The 18,634-nt window shown below is 45.4% G+C and overlaps 1 protein-coding gene across 4 annotated transcripts in view; it reads left to right on the top strand.

Moving 5' to 3' along the window:
- Positions 1–18,634, top strand: part of mtgo (miles to go) — a 219,763-nt gene that overhangs the window by 123,413 nt on the left and 77,716 nt on the right. Inside the window, exon 2 of one of the 4 annotated variants that reach the window (XM_019044000.2) lies at positions 6,373–6,814. The exons of 2 other annotated variants lie outside the window; for them this stretch is intronic. In XM_019044000.2, the coding sequence (XP_018899545.1) occupies positions 6,577–6,814 (238 nt within the window). In that variant the 5' untranslated portion in view covers positions 6,373–6,576. Of the gene's footprint in view, positions 1–6,372; positions 6,815–10,851; positions 11,054–18,634 lie in introns of those variants that run through there. One more of the 4 variants, XM_019044001.2, reaches the window with a different exon arrangement.

The raw sequence follows: 18,634 nt of genomic DNA, 5'->3' as shown, positions 1-18,634 counted from the left end.
ATTCGGCGACATTCAAACGTTCGACCGGCGTTTTTCTTGAGCACGGCATAAATCCTGTTCCACATGAAATTTTGATGAGAAAACAAACTTCATACCTCATATATTCGCACCTTGTCTGGCGGTCCTCCAGTGTGCCGGCTCAGCAAGACGAAGCCGTGAATTCGTCCCCCTCCCGACAAAGGGGCATAACTGCATTTCGCACTGAACCTCGTTGTCTATGTAACTTAACGCTCTCTCGGGCTCATCTCAAATTGTAGTTGCGCTCTTCTGTCAGCCAAGCGACGAATTTTCAAGATCCTCCTGATTTTCCTTCGCTGCCTTCCCGGTCGTCTCGTTCCGCTCAGTGGCGTGGCGTGAACTGCGATGTATCGATTGTTATGCCATTTAAACCTATGGTAAAGAATCGATTGTTAAGGTGTTCGCTGCGAACACCCATTTTATCGATCCTTTTCCATAGGTTTAAATGGCAGATCAATCGATATATCGCAAAGCACGCCACGCCACTGGTCCCGCTCCGCTCCACCCGCGACGTGGCCGCAGCCGTCGTTAAAAGTCGTTTGCCTTGACTCGAGGTATTTCCCAGAAAACTTTTATAATGGGCCTCGCTCGACGAGGCCTTCCAACTCATGCTAATACTATTTTCTCCCCCTTTTCTTTTCTTCTTCGTCGACTCAGGAATGGAAACTCATAGCGTCCTGAGTGCCATCTGGTCTTTCTTATTTTACCACTCGGTTCAATCAAGGTCGGTGGAGCGAGGAAAATATACGCTCTTCGGATAGATAAGTACTCGCGATCTTCGGTATGTTTGTTGCCTAAGCGGCGGAATTGAAGGCGAATCTTGACTGGACGATACTCGCCGTTTTTCGAGTAGATAACTATTCGCGCTCTGCAGTAGGTTTGTTGCCTATCCGGCGAAATCGAAGGCGAATCTTGACTGGACGATACTCGCCGTTTTTCGAGTAGATAACTATTCGCGCTCTGCAGTAGGTTTGTTGCCTATCCGGCGAAATCGAAGGCGAATCTTGACTGGACGATACTCGCCGTTTTTCGAGTAGATAACTATTCGCGCTCTGCAGTAGGTTTGTTGCCTATCCGGCGAAATCGAAGGCGAATCTTGACTGGACGATACTCGCCGTTTTTCGAATAGATAACTATTCGCGCTTCGCAGTAGGTTTGTTGCGTATCCGGCAAAATCGAAGGCGAACCCTGACTGGGCGATATCCGTCATTTTTCTCGAGTAGATTATTATTCGTGCTCTCCAGTAGGTTTGTTAGTAGTTGTAGGTTTGTTGGTTGTTTGTAGGCGGGATTGAAGGCGTATTTCTAATCGAAGGTATTCACCAGTATGCTCAAAACATTGTTTTTTAGTTAATCAACGGATATTTTATTCGCTGTATTTGCTCGCTCGTGTCTGCGGGCTTTTCTTTTTTCGCCAATGGCAACCAAGTCAGCACGGAGGGAAATGTGAAAAAAACCTGACCTAAGTACACGAATAATCCCGTTTATGATTCCGATCTTCTCAGCAAGTTTGGCAACATTTAGATCTCGTTGATCAAGCGTAATATCTTCCCACGTGCGGCCATGCCCGGATCACCCGGATGGATTTTTTTCGGGAGCTTGGATTTTTCACTGAGTTAACTTACTAAGAATGCGTAACACGCCGTCGATGGAGCATTCGGTGAAGTGCAGTGTTCTAAAATAGTCTGGTTTAGTCCGTCGTCGGATTTTTACAGCCATAGTCGATGGTCCTACGTAAACAGAAATGCACCATACTTCCTTGTTTTCACGCAGGGGTGGTCTGAAACTTTAAACGCTAATAACTCCGTTCATACAAAACTGTGAGGTTCTAGAAGTGATCCCATTGGTTCTCCCGTAAAATTTTCCTCTAGGGGCACCTCTTAAAATTTGTAATGTGACGAAATAAACATCAAAATTTACAGTTTTAGTCAGAAATTTCATGTCGGACCTTCCTGATTGACTCGATGCAATCTGCGCCGGAGGCAAAGTTGTCATCTTCAGACGGCAGTTGCACAGCCGCACAGTGGATCAAGTCAGTAGAAGAGATTATATGTAGACAAAGTTTGGAAACTTTAAACGCTAATAACTCTGTTTATAGGTACAAAACTTTGAGGTTATTAATGTGATCCTATTGGTTTCCCCGTGAAATTTTCTTCAAGGAGCACCTTTTAAAATTTAAAATGTGACGAAATAAACACCGAAATTTGCAGTCGTAGTCAAAAATTTCGTGTCGGACCTCTCTGATTGACTCGATCCACTGTGTGGCGCGGCGCACAGTGGATCGAGTCAATCAGAGAGACCGGACATACAATTTTTGACCAAAACTGCGAAATTTGATGTTTATTTCATCACATTTTAAATTTCAAGGGGTGCCCTTAGAGGAAAATTTTACGGGAAAACCAATGAGATCACTTCTAGAACCTCAAAATTTTGTAGGAACGGAGTTATAGGCGTTTAAAGTTTCCAAACTTTGTCCAACCTCTCCTATTGACTCGATCCACTGTGCGACGGGGCGGGGCGGGAGCCTGTGGAGGAGTCTGCTCAGGACTGAGGAGGACTCGGGCAGGAAGCAGTCAGGGCTATAGCAATTTGTGCAATTCCAGCAATTCAAACTTAATCCGATAACTGGAGCGGCATGAGCGGGATAACCGGGATTCCACGCCTCAGCTCCGGCTCCTTCGCCACCCCCGCCTGTTCCAATCACACGAGTCCAACACTCACGCTTTACATTTCAACAGCGGAAATTCGAAACATCCTAAGTACCTGCAGGTGATGCTCAGGTCGTCTATCGTCTCCCTCGGAAAGCCTCTCGTCAAACATCTAACCCTGGATTTCATACACAAGAGAGTAAATGATTTAGCGATGAAATTTGTATCGGAAACTCACTTGATGAATGGCTAAGTTTCATATCTGGACACAGATTTCCAAACAGTCGGTTCTGAATTTGATGCAAGTCCTAATTCAGCAACAGTCCCATAAGATACTATGGAAACCGCAGGGTTGCCACAGTCAGAGAAAACCGGAAAATGTCTGAGAATTTTAAGAAGTCAGGGAAATTGACAGGGCCGGATTAAGGGGGTGGCCACATGGGCCGCGGCCCATGGCGGCAAATCTAGGGGGCGGCAAATTTTGCAACCTTTTTAAATGTAGGTATAAAAAAAAATCGGATTTAGAAAAAAAAATTACAAACGAGAAAAGGCTACAAAATCTCTCATTTCCTGAGAGTATAGTAATTTCTAATTTTGTCGTCTTTCAGTGATACAAGAGACAGCACCTTTAATTAGTCGAGTTGAGAGAGAAACCAAACACACAATTTGGCCTGGAACGGCGCGACTTAGGGAGAAATGATGACGAGGACTTGAGATAAAAAGGAGAAGCCCTTGGCGCGGCAACCGGCATGTAACACATATTAGCGCCTACAAGACTGCACGAATACTTCACGCATTGCATCAAACACACTGCGGTCATAGCGGACAGCGTGAAACGGACAGCGCCTACAAGAATGCGTGAATACTTCTCGCATTGCGCCAAACACGGTGCGGTCGGCGCGGCGCGGCGGTGGAAGTTAAAATCATAAGACCAAACTTTGTGTTTGTTCATAATTTGTTCGTTCATTTTTTATGGATGGAAGGCCTTGTCCATTATAGATAGGTTTACGACACTCGACTTTCGCGCAAAGTTCCGTGACCTTTTGCTAGTAGTGTTGACAGGGCTTTCCCAAAAAATGTGTTCAACACGAGTAAACGCGTCTTATGCACCCCTCCCCTGCTGGCACGTTCTTTGGATGGTTTTTATTGATGTTTCAAAACGAATGAGAAGGGGGCGGCAAAATACAGGCGGCCCATGGGCGGCAAGTAGGAAAATCCGGCGCTGGAAATTGATGGAAACGTCAGGGGAAAATCGTCATATAATCTTCATTCGCTTTCTCGAGTGGGTTTGACATTTCGAACAACAAAGTTCGCCTGAAAACTATTTCTGACTATGTCTTCTTAAAAAATCTGGCATTTGTTCAATTGTCAGGGAATTTTACCAAAACGTGTCTGGGAAATTTAGGAAATGTCAGGGAATTTAATTTCCCAAATTCTGTGCAGGGTGTCTGCAAGTCCGGAATTTCCGGAAAGTCCGGAAATAGCATTTTTTTTTTTTTTTTTTTTTTTTTTTTTGAGAGCTTGCGCACTCTAGGTATAGTTCATTGGCCTTAGTCGTGTAGACAAACAGCCACCGCTAAATGATGGGAAGATTACAACAACAGTAGAAACAGAAGTACAAAGGAAGAAACGAAGAGAAACATCCATGCCACTCCACGGTGACAAGATCTGAGACCATCAAATCTTGCCACCGAGGCCGGGATTCGAACCCGGGACATCTAGGTCTGTGATCAGTTGCGCTAACCACTGGACCAACCGATGTCGGCCGGAAATAGTACTGATTTTTTAAGGGTGGTCCGGAAGTATTGAAAAAGTGCGGAAATTGGCCAACAAAGTCCGGAATTTTTAATTTTTGTCGCAATTTGGGCTAGAAATTTTTCGAATTTCGTCAAATATTTGGAGGTACTGAAAAAGTACTGAATTCTTCAGTTGAGGAGGTACTGAATTTCTCGGGAATGCACTGATAAAGTACTGCAAAAGTACTGATTTTCGGCCAGCCTGTTTCAGTGGACACCCTGCTGTGGTAATTGTTGCTCCAGGTCCAGGTGCGTTACGAATTTCACTGCTGGCGTAGCATAAGCATAGGGTCATCCCATCTTTAGTTGCTAGATCGTTGCTGGGTAACCGATACTAGAGTCCCTTTATACGGAGAGTCAAGACAATGTGAATCCATTTCTGATTGGTTCCCGTATTTTAGGCCGTCACAGTGTCACAAACGGGAATAAAGATTACATTCTCACCAATTGCAAAGTTTATAATCTGGAATGGACCAGGGAATTTCGGGTTCGACAAGGAACAAACGGAATGAGAGAAGGAACGGAGAAAGGAATTTGAGAATGGGCCGATCAAAGATTACGAAAAACGTTCAATTTCTATAATCTTCATTCCCGTTTGTGTCTCCATGAGGGGTGTTGTCTTGACTCTCAGTATAAAGGGACTCTAGGCAACCGATACCACCAAAGGGACTTTTTTAAGGGTCGGGGAGCGGTTCGAGAAGGCGGCGCGGCGGCGGAGGTTTCGGCGGTTGGCAGTCGGGCCGGGCTCGGGCGACGACGACGGCGGCGGAAGGTCAGGGCCCCGGCTCCGGACCCCGAGCGCCGAGCGGAATGCACCGTTGCACGTGCCTCCAACTTCGCAGCGAGCTTATCCTCGCGCAGCGCCACGCCGCCGCCACCACCGCGCCGCGCCACACGGCCACGCTCTCCCAACCCATTCATGTCGGCCGACGACACGGCTCATGAATGGGATACCTCGCTCACCCCTCCCGAACCACCCTCCGCCACCCACTCACCCGCTCCCCCCGCCACCGCCGGCAACCCCACAGCCAACGACCTTTGATATCCGTTTTTCCACCTCGCCCGCCGCCGTCGCCTTTTCTTCGTGAGTAACCCTTTGTGGATTTGACTCATCCCTCTTTTCGAACGTATCTTGCGCGGCTATTTCTGGAGGGCGTTCGATATAATACGTGACCTTCGGAGGAGTAGCAGCGGGTCTTCTTTGATGGCATTACGCAACGTTACGGATCAAACGAGGGCGTCAAGCGAAGCGTTACGTAACGATTTTTAACATTTTTTACGGGTTTTTGAAGATTGTCTCTTCGTAGTATCCAGGAATTCAATTAATTGGCGCTTAAAAAAGGTTACAAGAAAACAGCCACCGTTTTATACTTTCATTGTTTGTAGTAATTTTACCTAATGGGGTAGGCTTTTACCTAATTTAATGAAATTAAGTATCCCAAAGTCTTCAGTGAATTCAACGCGGTTTTTTTCCCATGGTATTCTTTGAGAGTTGGGTTGGGACCAGTGTCATGAAATTTTTTAGAGGGGCTCAGCGCAACGTTATGGAGCAGATACGGACCGTCCCGGGGATTTGTGGGTGATTGCTCCCTACATTTTAGCTGGAGGGGCTCCGTGAGTACTTCTTTAGGCGAAATTCGGGTGCCCCAAGTGAAACATTCCAAGAAATCTTGCAGAGCATTTGAAGGATTTTCCACTTTACCAGGAAGTTCCCCCAACCCTATTCCGGTGGCAATCGCTCCCTTTGATTTCGAGCCAGTCCGCTCCCGCTAAGGAGCGTTACTGAGGGTACGAAGAGCGGAATATCGTAACGTCGCGTTATTTTGGTATCGCCCCTCTGTATTCAAGATATGTTTTGCTGTTTTTTTACGATGTGTGATCTAATGGGCAATTTTCTTTTGTGTGTTTCAGGTAAAGTAACACAAGTCATTTTTGGTGCCTGTTTCGCGTAGGATGAAGCGGAGGATGGGAGGAATGAGTGCCTTCCAGTGATCAGTGCTTCGGAGTGTGTTCAGTGTGAGTGTGTTTGTGTGATCCTCGTGGTTCCCCCCGTGGCTGTGTTCCCCGGGAGGGTGTTGGTTCCCCCTGGGCCCCCCCGCCCCCCTGGAGCGAGTGATGGTTGCCGGGCAGCCGGTGGTCGAAGCCTCGCAACACTACCCCCTCTCGCCGTCGGCCCAAAACAACAACAACAATGACGCCATGTTCTGCTCCGCCATGCCGGCCTCCGCCTCCCCACAGTACGAGTACTACCAGCCGCAGCCCGAGTACCACCAGTACGCCTCCAACGGCCAGCAGGGCTCTCCCGACCTCTGCCCCGCCCACACCCAACTCTGCACCGTTCACGGAGATTATGGTAAGCCAAGCAATGACCCTTACGTATCATTATACCAGACTAGGAGGCTCGGCCCCTTGGCCGCTACGCGGTCCAACCCCGGGGCGCTGAGCGCCCTCCAAAGGCCGCTTCTTACACCAGCTACAGCTACTTACTACAATGCTCGCCATTCTGAGCGGCGTAACGCGCTACGATATTAGACCATGATTAAAAGGATTGAATTTTGACGTCACGTTAGATCTTGTCAAATCTTTCAATGTCAACCATATTGGGCTTCTCTAAGGGAAGAGCTGGGAGCACTAGCAGCACAACGCATCGGAAATAGGAGCAAAGCACCAAACCTACGCCCCAATTCGTTGAGCTTTATGCCGGGTAAACTTGAAACGTTTTGGTAACAAATTAGACGGTTCGTTATTGTGTCGTCTCTCGTAGTACAACACTCAATGTATCACCGTTAAGCACTTGTCTCGGAGAAGACACAGTGATAAAATTCATCAAAATGGCAGGTCTCCAACTAGGACGTTCTGTCGTTGTCCGTGTCGACTGCGCCCCGCTCCCCCGTCGCGTACCCCGGGCGGGCCTTTATTTCCTCGTTTTCGAATTTAGCCGGAAGACCCAATTTCACCAACTTTCAGTTTCTGCGGAATCGTTCCTATCCAGTCACCTTTTACGCAAGGTTAGATCCCTGATGAAATGGTCCCTTGGAAGTTCCAGTGATTTCAGTGGGTCCTCATGGGGATTTTATGGGAACCCATTGGAACCCAATGGATTCCTATGGAGTGAATGAAGAGACCAATAGGAACTCACTGGGCACTCGGGCAGCCGCAGAAGCAGCCTGAAGATTAGAGTGTGGTCTCCAGGTAGTAATTATTCAATGGGTCAGTTGTGCGGGTCTCAGAATTCTGTTTTGATGTTTTATTCTTTCAGATTAGCTTACAGCACTAAGATCCGTCCATACAGCAACTTTCTACTTTAAATATTAACCGAGGTATCGCGCTTTGAAAAATCCGTTTTTGACGTCATCGACCGCGGCAGTGACACCCTCGGTTTCTTCCACTGCAAGTGTCGCTGCCGCGGTGGATGACATCATAAACCGAATTCTCCAAAGCGCGATATCTCGGTTGATATCGAACGTAGAAAGTTGTTGTTTTGACGGATCTTATCACTTTCAGCTGGTCTACAAGGATCAAGCATCAAAACACGATTCTGTGACCAGCGCAACTGACCAATTACGAAGTCGTTCTTGGACAATTTTTATACAAGGAAAAGTGAAGATCAAAAAGTTCTATTTGCTTGCTTTGTGGCTAGGCTTTTCTTTGTAAGTAGATTGTCGCACAAATCGGTTCCGTCTCTGTGACTTCCTGTGGACACGCTGGAAATGCGGCTTGGAGCAGGTGTAGAATCTTAGCTGGAGGCTACCTCAGTGGTGCGATAGATCGATCGATCCGCCATTTAAACCCCCGGGAACGGATCGATAAACAGGGTGTCGCATCGAACAACTTACTAATCGATTCTTAACCATGGTTTCAAAGGGGGAAATATCGATAATCGATGATTCACGCCTCGCAAGATCGATTGATCTGCCATTTAAACCCACGGAAAAGGATCGATTAACAGGGTGTCGCATCGAACACCCTACTAATCGATTCCTAACCACGGTTTCAAATGGGGAGATATCGATAATCGATGATTCACGCCTCGCAAGATCGATTGAACTGCCCTTTAAACCCACGGAATAGGATCGATAAACAGGGTGTCGCATCGTGCATCGATCACCTTACTAATCGATTCTTAACCACGGTTTCAAATGGGGAAATATCGATAATCGATGATTCTCGCCTCGCAAGATCGATTGATCTGCCATTTAAACCCACGGAAAAGGATCGATAAACAGGGTGCTCGTGCATCGAACACCTTACTAATCGATTCTTAACCATGGTTTCAAATGGGGAAATATCGATAATCGATGATTCTCGCCTCGCAAGATCGATTGATCTGCCCTTCAAACCCACGGAAAAGGATCGATAAACAGGGTGTCGCATCTAACACCTTACTAATCGATTCTTAACAACGGTTTCAAATGGAGAAATATCGATAATCGATGATTCACGCCTCGCAAGATCGATTGATCTGCCCTTTAAACCCACGGAATAGGAGCGATAACCAGGGTGTCGCATCGAACACTTTACCCATCGATTCTTAACCATGGTTTCTAATGGGGAATTATCGATAATCGATTATTCATAGCTGGACTAGCTGGCGTTTTTCCCGTGCGGTTTCGGTTCCGCGGAGTCGGGAGTCGCTCTCCGGAGAGGCGAGCTACGTTTCACCGGGGCCCGGGCGAGTGTATGTGCAATTTGTTTAGAACGCGGTGGCGGTGGCGGCTGCGGCGGCGGTAACCCACTTTCACCGCATCAACAGCAACGGCGACTTGGGTTGGATTCCGTGGACCTGATCCGCTGTCGTTGCCCGCTCCCGCTCACTCCCGGAGTCCCGCGCCCGCTTCGCGCTTCCTCCTTTCATTCTTGCCCCCGGCGCGGCTGCGGCCTTCCCGCAACCTCCCTCCGCCCCTCCAACACCCACAAGTCGCCCCCCCCCCCCCCGACATCCGCCGTCCTTTCGCAGACGGAATCCGAATCGTGGCACTAAGTCGTTTAAGTTCATCTTGCTCTTTCATTGCGGCGCAATACTGCCGTGCTGAAGAAGAACGCCGTATCAGGGCGTCTACAAGTCCGGAATTTCCGGAAAGTCCAGAAATAGTACTGATTTTTTTAAGGGCTATCCGCAAGTACTGAAAAAGTGCGAAAATTCCGCAAAAAGGTCCGAAATTTCTTATAATCTTTTGTCATTTTTGTCGCAATTTCAAATTTTTGGAATTTTTCTAATTTCGTCAAATGGAGGTACTGAAAAGGTACGGAATTTTTCTGTTGGAGGAGGTACTGAATTTCTTGAGAATGTACTGAAAAAGCACCGTAAAAGTACTTTTTTTTGACCAGCCTGTTTTAGTAGACACCCTGCGCATGAATATTCGAGAGTTACCAAATTTCCTTGGATAAAAGCTGTATTTTAAAGAAAGTTAAGCATATTTTTCCTTGAAATTTTCAGATATGTTGGATAAAATTTCAAGCAATACTTGCTGAAAATCTGGAGGAAAAATGTACACAATTTTCCCAGTAAATTACATTTTTATGAAGGAAATATGGCAACGTTTGAAGGCTCATTCGGCGTTTTTCCTTAGCACGGCAGATTAGCAGGCCGTCGGTAGCTGTCATGAGAGAGTAGGGAAATAATTGCGAGGTTAGGTTATATGGAGCTTTAAGGGCCCGAAAGGGCAGCCAACCTCTGAAATCAAATAATCCAGAATAATGTTTGTTTTTTAGTCAGTCATCATACTACGTCGTTTGTTTAGCACGTATTTGACTCACTTTAGACATGCCTATGTTTTCTCATTTTTGCGGAAGTACGCTCATTTATGTACATTTTTAGCCAACATGGTTTGATATTGGAATCTGAGGACTGGCAGCGACATTTTTCTTGTGTCTTTCGTACAAGAGGGTTGGCTGCCCTTTCAGGACCTAGGAGCTCCATATTTCGATCTGTCCGTACTCTCCAGGTATAGGCATAGGTACTCCAGCACCTAGCTTAGGAACCAATGCAATCATACTTACCCCAGAAGACATATTGCTATAGAACTGGGGAAAGAAAGGAGTTGTCAGACGTCATATCCACACAAAGAGCATTAGCCATCCGTTGGTCCATTGGTTAGCACATTTTCCCTTGAATTTTGCTATTAACCGACGTGACGCTAAAACTTCTGATCGTCTGGGATGAAATTTTTATTTTGACATAACCTAAGGGAGTTTATTGAGCTTTTTTTATAGAAGTTGATCTCTACACGTGGCCCAGCTGCTTCACCGTGGGGTAACGAAGCGGAGTTATCGGCTGTGAGAACTTTGGAGCTGCCGCGTCGGCATTTTGGCGGCTTATCCAGGGTCTAGGGTCAGGGCTCAGGGGTCGCGTCGGCAGAAAACTTGACGATCGCCGCTCTTAGGAGGCGCTGCAGTTAGTCGCAGCGCCCATCGTGACCGGGTCCTCTCGTGAGTTCTGTCTCGTGTTTCGCCGTTTCGCGTCCAGGATCAAATCGCCGAACCTTTCAATCCTTTTGGCCGATTAAAGGAGGATGCCAGAGGATGCCTTTTAGAAATTTTCTCGTGTATGTAATTCAACATGAACCTCGCAGAGACTTCTAGGAGGACGCAGGTAACTTTTTAGGGTAGTTCAATGGAGTGCATCGAGAAAAATGAGCTCTGCCGATAATTTTTTTTTTTTTTAAATTTATTTTTAAATGAGAGGAAGCAGGGGAAAGTAAAGAAATTTCGCACAAACAGTATTGCTCAGAAAATTCTAGCAAGTTTTCTTGTCTCGCGAGGAAAGTCGAGGATTCTGCAGAAAATTGGGAACTCAGGCCTGTTTGATCGATAGGCTCTCTTTTTTCCCCTGCCAAATGAAGAATTTTCACTGTTCGATTTAGAAACATAGTGCGAGTGTGTCGAAGATTTTCCCCCGTTTTTATTAATTGCAGTTGTGCTGAGCAGAGCCGGATTTAGAGCAAGAGAGATAAGTGCATCTGCACCGGACGGCAATTTTTTCCCCCGTTCTTCCATAATTTTCCTTTTTCCATAATTCATTAAAATCACGAGTATGATATCTTCACCGGGTTGACGAAAACGTGATTCCATTTTGTCTGTCTTGTAGTAATGTGTTCCTATTAAATCATCAGTTTTTTTTTTGGGGGGGGGGGGGATTTTCCAGCCATTAGCGGGGGAGTTCCGTGCTAAGATTAAAAATCCTCAATTCGGCCTTGGTGCTGAGGATTATGTTCTTGTGAGAATTTGATGGCCTCTAGGATGTTAGTATGAATTTGCATCGAAGGTTCGTCCGAGTCGAAACGATTGTGACGTAACGTTGTTAGTTCGTGGATATGACGTATGACGTATGCGCACTCAAACGTTGCCGAACACCTCCCAATAGCATGTTTAGTTCTGAAGAATACTGAACGGATACGTTCGCTTGAAATGTTCAGGTTCATTCGTTCAATTTCGAGTAGTGTACTCGGGAAAATGGAGATGTTGCATGTGTGAGGAATTTGCAATTTGACCGTTGATTTTTATGTAAAAGTTCGCGAGAAACACAATGGTGCCACTGGTTTTCTCTGAAATCGTCTCCCAAGCTCGAAAAAAGCTCTCAAAGTGAGGCCAAAATGGAAGGGATATCCCACCCTACCCTGAGAGTCCACCTCTACATTTAAACAATCTCTCCATGCAAAGATAGGGAGCAAATACATTGACAGGGCTGCCACTTTATTTGGGGACTTCAAAACTGAAAACACGGCAACCCTGCTAATGTATTTGCTCCATATCTTTGCATGGAGAGTTTGTTTTGATGTAGAGGTGGACTCTCAGGGTAGGGTGGGATATCCCCTCCATTTTGGCCTCAACTTGAGAGCTTTTTTTGAGCTTGGGAGACGATTTCAGAGAAAACCAGTGGCACCATCGTGTTTCTCGCGAACTTTTACATCAGAATCAAGAGTCAAATCGCAAATTCCTCACACATGCAACATCTCCACTCCCCGGTCCATTCCAGTTTATAACCTTTGCGATTGGTGATAATGTAATCTCTATCCCCGTTTGTGATACTGTGAGGGCCAAAAATACGGGAACCAATCAGAAATGTATTCGCATTGTCTTTACTCTCAGTATGAATGGACTCTAGCTGATGCGGTGTTTTCCCCGGAGGTACGATTCGGCTGTGGCCCCCCGTCCTGGACGGTGGAAGAGTGTGGGGGCGCGTATCCCCGTATCGGCGGTGTCGGGCGTATGGAGCGTATCCGGTTGGCACGGATGTCGGAGCACTTTCTCTCCTCTTGGTCGGCCTCCTCGTCTGCCGCGCCGCTCTGCTCCTTTCTCCCCGCGACGCGAACTCGCCGACAATGTCGATACTCGATAATGCCCCAAGTTCACGCCGCAGCCCCCCCCCGCGACCCCCTCGGGAGGCCGTTGCCGCTCGCCCGATCAGTGACCCTACCGCCGCCGTCGCCGCCGCCATGGGAAAGAGCTCCCCTTTCCTTTTCCGATCGACTCGGCCTTGTCACTTTACTGCGGCCGCATTGTTGGAAGTTGATAGAGCGAGTTTTGAAAAAAGAGGGGTGGAGGTTGTTCCGCGCGGTCGAGACCAAGGTTGGGAGTGCCTTAAATACTGTGGAGACTGAGAGTTGTTGCTGTTTTTTTTTTTAAAAATTTTATTTTGAGGTGTTAAGAATTTCAAATCTTGTGGAATTATACGCCTTGGATACACTTCCGAAAGGAATCCAAACATTTGTTCAGGATACATTCAAGGACAAAATCGATTGTTTAGGATATATTCAATCGTATTCGATACATCAAACAGGTGAGATTGTATCGATGTCGATTGGTTCAACGTTTACACATAGCCTCAACAGTTAATTTAGGAATCTGAGGCAACGGGTCTTTTGTGATGGATTCCTATTCCTTTGAGTTGAAAATGGCCGTGAAAAGTGAAATTGTTAGGAATTTTCTCTTTATCAGCTTTTCCGACTCAAATCCTAAAATTTTTGTTTGAGATTATTATGTTCTATTGTCTCGAACCACTATCGACTACGAAAGGGTTGCCATAGTCAGTGAATCCCGGGAAAACCGGAAAATGTCAGGGAATTTTGAAAAGTCTAGGAAAATGATGAAAATGTCCCGGACAAATTTTTAAGTTACCTTAATTTGCTCTCTAGAATGGGTTCTAGGTTTCCAAAAACAAATTTTACCTGAAAACTTTTTCTTATTATGCGTTTTTTACCATCTGGCATATCTTCAATCGTCAGGGAATTTCACCAAAATGTGTCTGGGAGAAATGTCAGGGAAGTTCATTTTCTGGATTCGGTGGCAACCCTGATAGGATCCATCGCAGAAAAACAGTGTTTCCAGTGTTGCCAACTCGAAAGAGCGGCCACTGGTCAAGTGGAACTAGGTTGCGGCCTCGGGAAAGCCGTCCCGGGATGGACGATCTCCGGAACGCGAGAAAGCGGGAAGCGGGAAGGTATAATGGATCCGAGAACCTGTCGGGTTGGCGGCGGAATCGTGGACATGGAGCCCAGTGGCGTGGCGTGCTTTGCGAATACAGGGTGTTCGTAAAGTCCCCTCCCCCCCCTCTAACTTTTGACCTAATTGAGGTAGAGATTTGAAACTTGGAGGGTGTTCCTAGATCAAAGGGAGCTACTTTTTGACCCCCCCAAAATTTTGGGGGGCCCCATTTTGGGGGGGTTACGGACCCTAACTTTTAATTTTCAAATGAGAAGACCCCCTTTGTGATACCTCGTTCGAAAGAGCATAAAAAAAGAAAATTTTTCGCGCAAACCGGAAGTCATTATCTCAAACCGTTTCAAAATGGCGGCCGGTCAAAGTTCCAAATGGCCGAAAATTGGCACCTCTGCTATTTGCACATGGATTTGCTTGAAACTCGGTATCTGGGGTATTTTGGCACGAGAAAAACGAATTTAACGTTAGATTTTCAAAAAAACCCTAATTTTTCAAAATGGCGACCCGTTTAGGCTCAAAAAGGCCGAAAATTTGACAAACTCGATTTTTTTGCCAATGGATTCACCTGAAATTCGGTATCTGGGGGTATTTTGACCCGAGAATAACGAATTCAACGTTAGATTTTTAAACAAACCCTAATTTTTCAAAATGGCCGCCGATTAAAGTTCAAAATGGTCAACAATTGGCAACCTCGACTTTTTGCCGATAGATTCGCCTCAAACTCGGTGTTTGAGGGTATCTGGGTGGGAAACAAACGAATTCGACGTTATTTCACCGAGTTTCAGGCGAATATATCGGCAAAAAGTCGAGGTTGCCAATTGTTGACCATTTTGAACTTTAATCGGCGGCCATTTTGAAAAATTAGGGTTTGTTTAAAAATCTAACGTTGAATTCGTTATTCTCGGGTCAAAATACCCCCAGATACCGAATTTCAGGTGAATCCATTGGCAAAAAAATCGAGTTTGTCAAATTTTCGGCCTTTTTGAGCCTAAACGGGTCGCCATTTTGAAAAATTAGGGTTTTTTTGAAAATCTAACGTTAAATTCGTTTTTCTCGTGCCAAAATACCCCCAGATACCGAGTTTCAAGCAAATCCATGTGCAAATAGCAGAGGTGCCAATTTTCGGCCATTTGGAACTTTGACCGGCCGCCATTTTGAAACGGTTTGAGATAATGACTTCCGGTTTGCGCGAAAAATTTTCTTTTTTTATGCTCTTTCGAACGAGGTATCACAAAGGGGGTCTTCTCATTTGAAAATTAAAAGTTAGGGTCCGTAACCCCCCCAAAATGGGGCCCCCCAAAATTTTGGGGGGGTCAAAAAGTAGCTCCCTTTGATCTAGGAACACCCTCCAAGTTTCAAATCTCTACCTCAATTAGGTCAAAAGTTAGAGGGGGGGGAGGGGACTTTACGAACACCCTGTAGATCGATTGTTACGCCATTTAAACCTATGGAAAAGGATCGATAATCAGGATGTTCGCAGCGAACACCCTAATCATCGATTCTTTACCACAGGTTTAAATGGCAGAACAATCGATGCATCGCAATTCACGCCACGCCACTGATGGAGCCGGAGTCGGAGCGAAAGGGGGCGATGAGCAATCAACTTTATCGGCTCCGGCCCATCTTTTCATTTTGGCCCGTGTGAATTGTGTGAAATTCAATTTTGATTTATGCCAGCGTCGTGCACGTCGTCTCCAGTCGATTGTTTCTTCTAATTCTCCGCGGTTCCCCCAATCGCTCAATCTGCCCTCGTTCCCCATCCCCGATTCCCGATCCGAGATCCCATCGCGCCCCCCTCCCCCCTCCCGTTCCCCGAGGAAAGTGAAACGGAGCCGTCCGCCTCCCGAAGGAACCTAACCTCACCGACCGATTGAAATTCTCTCAACTCCAAGCTTGGTGTCCATCAGGGGTGCAGAAATGGACTGAGTTGAGCAGAAAAGAACCAACCCGTATTTTTGAAAAAATTGAGTTATGAGTGGTATTGAACTCAACCACTGCTCTATTATCTATCGCCAAAAGTTCAAAGTTTTTGTTGGAGCAAATTTTGCAGAAATTGAACTTGAAGTTTATCTTTTACATTGAGTCTTATGAAGGAGCCAACATTTAAACCTCTTTTTCTCGGTTCGATCCCGATGTGGCTTGGTTCCTTTCTGTTTAACTCCGTCCAAATATTCGGACCTGGATTAAGCAGGGTTGCACCAGTCAGGGAAAACTGGGAAATGCCAGGGAATTTCAAAGTCGGGGAAATCCTGGCATTGTCAGGGAAAATAACGGAAGTGTCAGGGGATGATCGTTAATGCACCCTTAGTAGCTTTTTAGAATGCATTTGACATTTAGAACAACAAATTTTACCAGAAAACTTTTGAAATTATGTCTTTTTGGCCGTATGGCAATCATCAATTGTCAAGGAATTTTATTCAAATGTGTCGGAATTTCATTTTCTAAATTTTGTGGCAACCCTGAATGAGGCACACCTGAGAAAACGGGGAACACTGGTAAGAAAAACCTCTTGATTCAAGAGTGCAGTTTCTTGTCGCCGGATTTTAGAGTCTGGACTCTTGTTTCAATGCAAAATCCGGTTGAAACAAGAGTTCAAGACTCTTAAATCCGGCGACAAGAAACTGCACTCTTAAGTCAATTCAATGCGGCATTGGTCTTAGAGGTTTTTTTTACCAGTGAATGAGGCGAGGCTGTCTAATGATTTTGTTATTTCGTTTTTGCGACGATCAGCGAAGCGTTATGTAACATACACGGGAAAAATAAACTCAGGCTTTGGAAGCCGTACTTACGGGCAATACAGACATGCCGTCCGCGTGCCGGGGTCAGAATCCGAAAGTTCTGGGTGTAGCACCTGGAGCAGTCTAAGCTACGGCTCCAGCACTAGTAACTTTTAGCCACTGAGCCTAGAACGGACAGCAGGGTGGCAAGTCAAGTTCAATTTCAAAATTCCCTGACTTTTCCCTGACTTTTCCCTGACTTTACAATAAAATTCCCTGACTTTTTGTAGGCAAGAGACCGCGACTTTTTCTGAATACGATTAAATTTCCTGACTTTTTAAAGTCATCGACGCGCAGTTGCACTCAGAATGTTGTGGGTAAATTCGGTGCTGAATAATTGAATGAATTATAGCCTGGAATGCACATCTTTAACTTATTTTGATAAAAAGAGATAACCATTTCACAATCAAAGAAAATTCAGAAAAAAAATTACACACATTAATTAAAATTTTAAATTTTCATTTAACTTCTTAATAATGTGTGAAAGGGAAGGAGTGGCGTACGATGAATCAGTCTCTGTATTAAAATCACTGAAATCGGTCAGCTGCAAAAGCTATGAGATTGTGCCGTAATAGCTACAAAATTTCGTCCTAAGATAATAACACTAGCCATTCAGGGAGTACTTTGTAGAAAGATGCTGAACATGGTATGAGGGAGCAAAAACAGAAAGCAAGAAAACAAGATTTTGAACACAGAAAAAAGTTCATAAATTTATTAAATTAAAAGGAACAAATAAACTTATAGGTCTGGGAGATCAAGAAACTAGCACTTATATTGAAACAAATTAATGCACTTAATGCATTTAAAAGAGACAATCCGAAATTCGGACAGTTCAGTTCAGCACCAGCACCCAAGGTACACTCTACTACAGGTATGGACAAACGGGGTGCCGAAGTGGCAGCGCCATGGACCAAGAGAATAAATAAGGACTCCCAACTCCCTATGCTAACCTGTGTTAAAAACCGTTTACGCGCGCTCGCAGCGAACCTGGCAGAGGGTGCGGTGAACTAACGCCACAGCGGTCCACGATCGTACCTCTATAGTATGTTATTCCATGCAATGTTCTTTGTTTATCTATGATTTATTTATTTGTGTGGATACTTTAATAAATTTTACTTTCGCAAACTAATGAAATTGTATAGATACATACCTTCTGCAGAGGTCAATGCGAAAGACTTTGATTTGAAGTATCTTATCAAAACACGAGCAAAGATGATTCAGTCAACTTCTGACGCAGAATCAAAGAGACTTGCTAATAATCAAATTAAAGGAAATGCTTGAAGTCAAGTATCTTTGATTTTGTGACACTCAGTTGATTTTTATCAGTACAACACTATTTCTCACTAAAAAGATTTCACTTAACAGAGAGGCGCCTTCGGCTAAAAGTACAATCCTGATTCCTGCTGCACACTACATACACACTTCCTTTGGCTTACTCAGCAGTTGCTGCTGAGTAAAACGGTTAGAAATAACACTTCACATTAATACCAGTTTATGTACACGAAGACTGACGAAGATTGAAATGAAAATGGGAAACTTTTCACACTAAACTCTTCAAAACTGCAGGGCGACCACGAGGATACGAGGATCTAGAAACTTCTATGAGCACTACTGAATGATAAGCCTAAATAGGTGGTGCATGGAAATATAAACAGGAAGACCCAATCATCGGTTTAGTTCACTACACCCTCTGCCAGGGAGCGCTGATGTCAGCGCTAACCGGAGTTGGGGGTCCTTATTTATTCTCTTGGTCCATGGCAGCGCTGAGAAAATCGGCGATCGAGTGACGTATGAAGTCGTACCGTCCATTTGCCGCACATGCCATTCGCAGTCGTACTCTCGATGCTGTCAAATCTACGCGTTTTGACGACTTTCTAAAATTCCATTTGTCCATACCAGCACCACTTCATTTACGATGTTAGGTTAGGAGGATTTCACCGCCCAGCCATGCAGTTGCA

The sequence above is a fragment of the Bemisia tabaci genome, chromosome 7 (genome assembly GCF_918797505.1).
Source record: "Bemisia tabaci chromosome 7, PGI_BMITA_v3".
Lineage (NCBI taxonomy): Eukaryota > Metazoa > Arthropoda > Insecta > Hemiptera > Aleyrodidae > Bemisia > Bemisia tabaci.
This window is presented reverse-complemented; position numbering and strand designations above follow the sequence as displayed.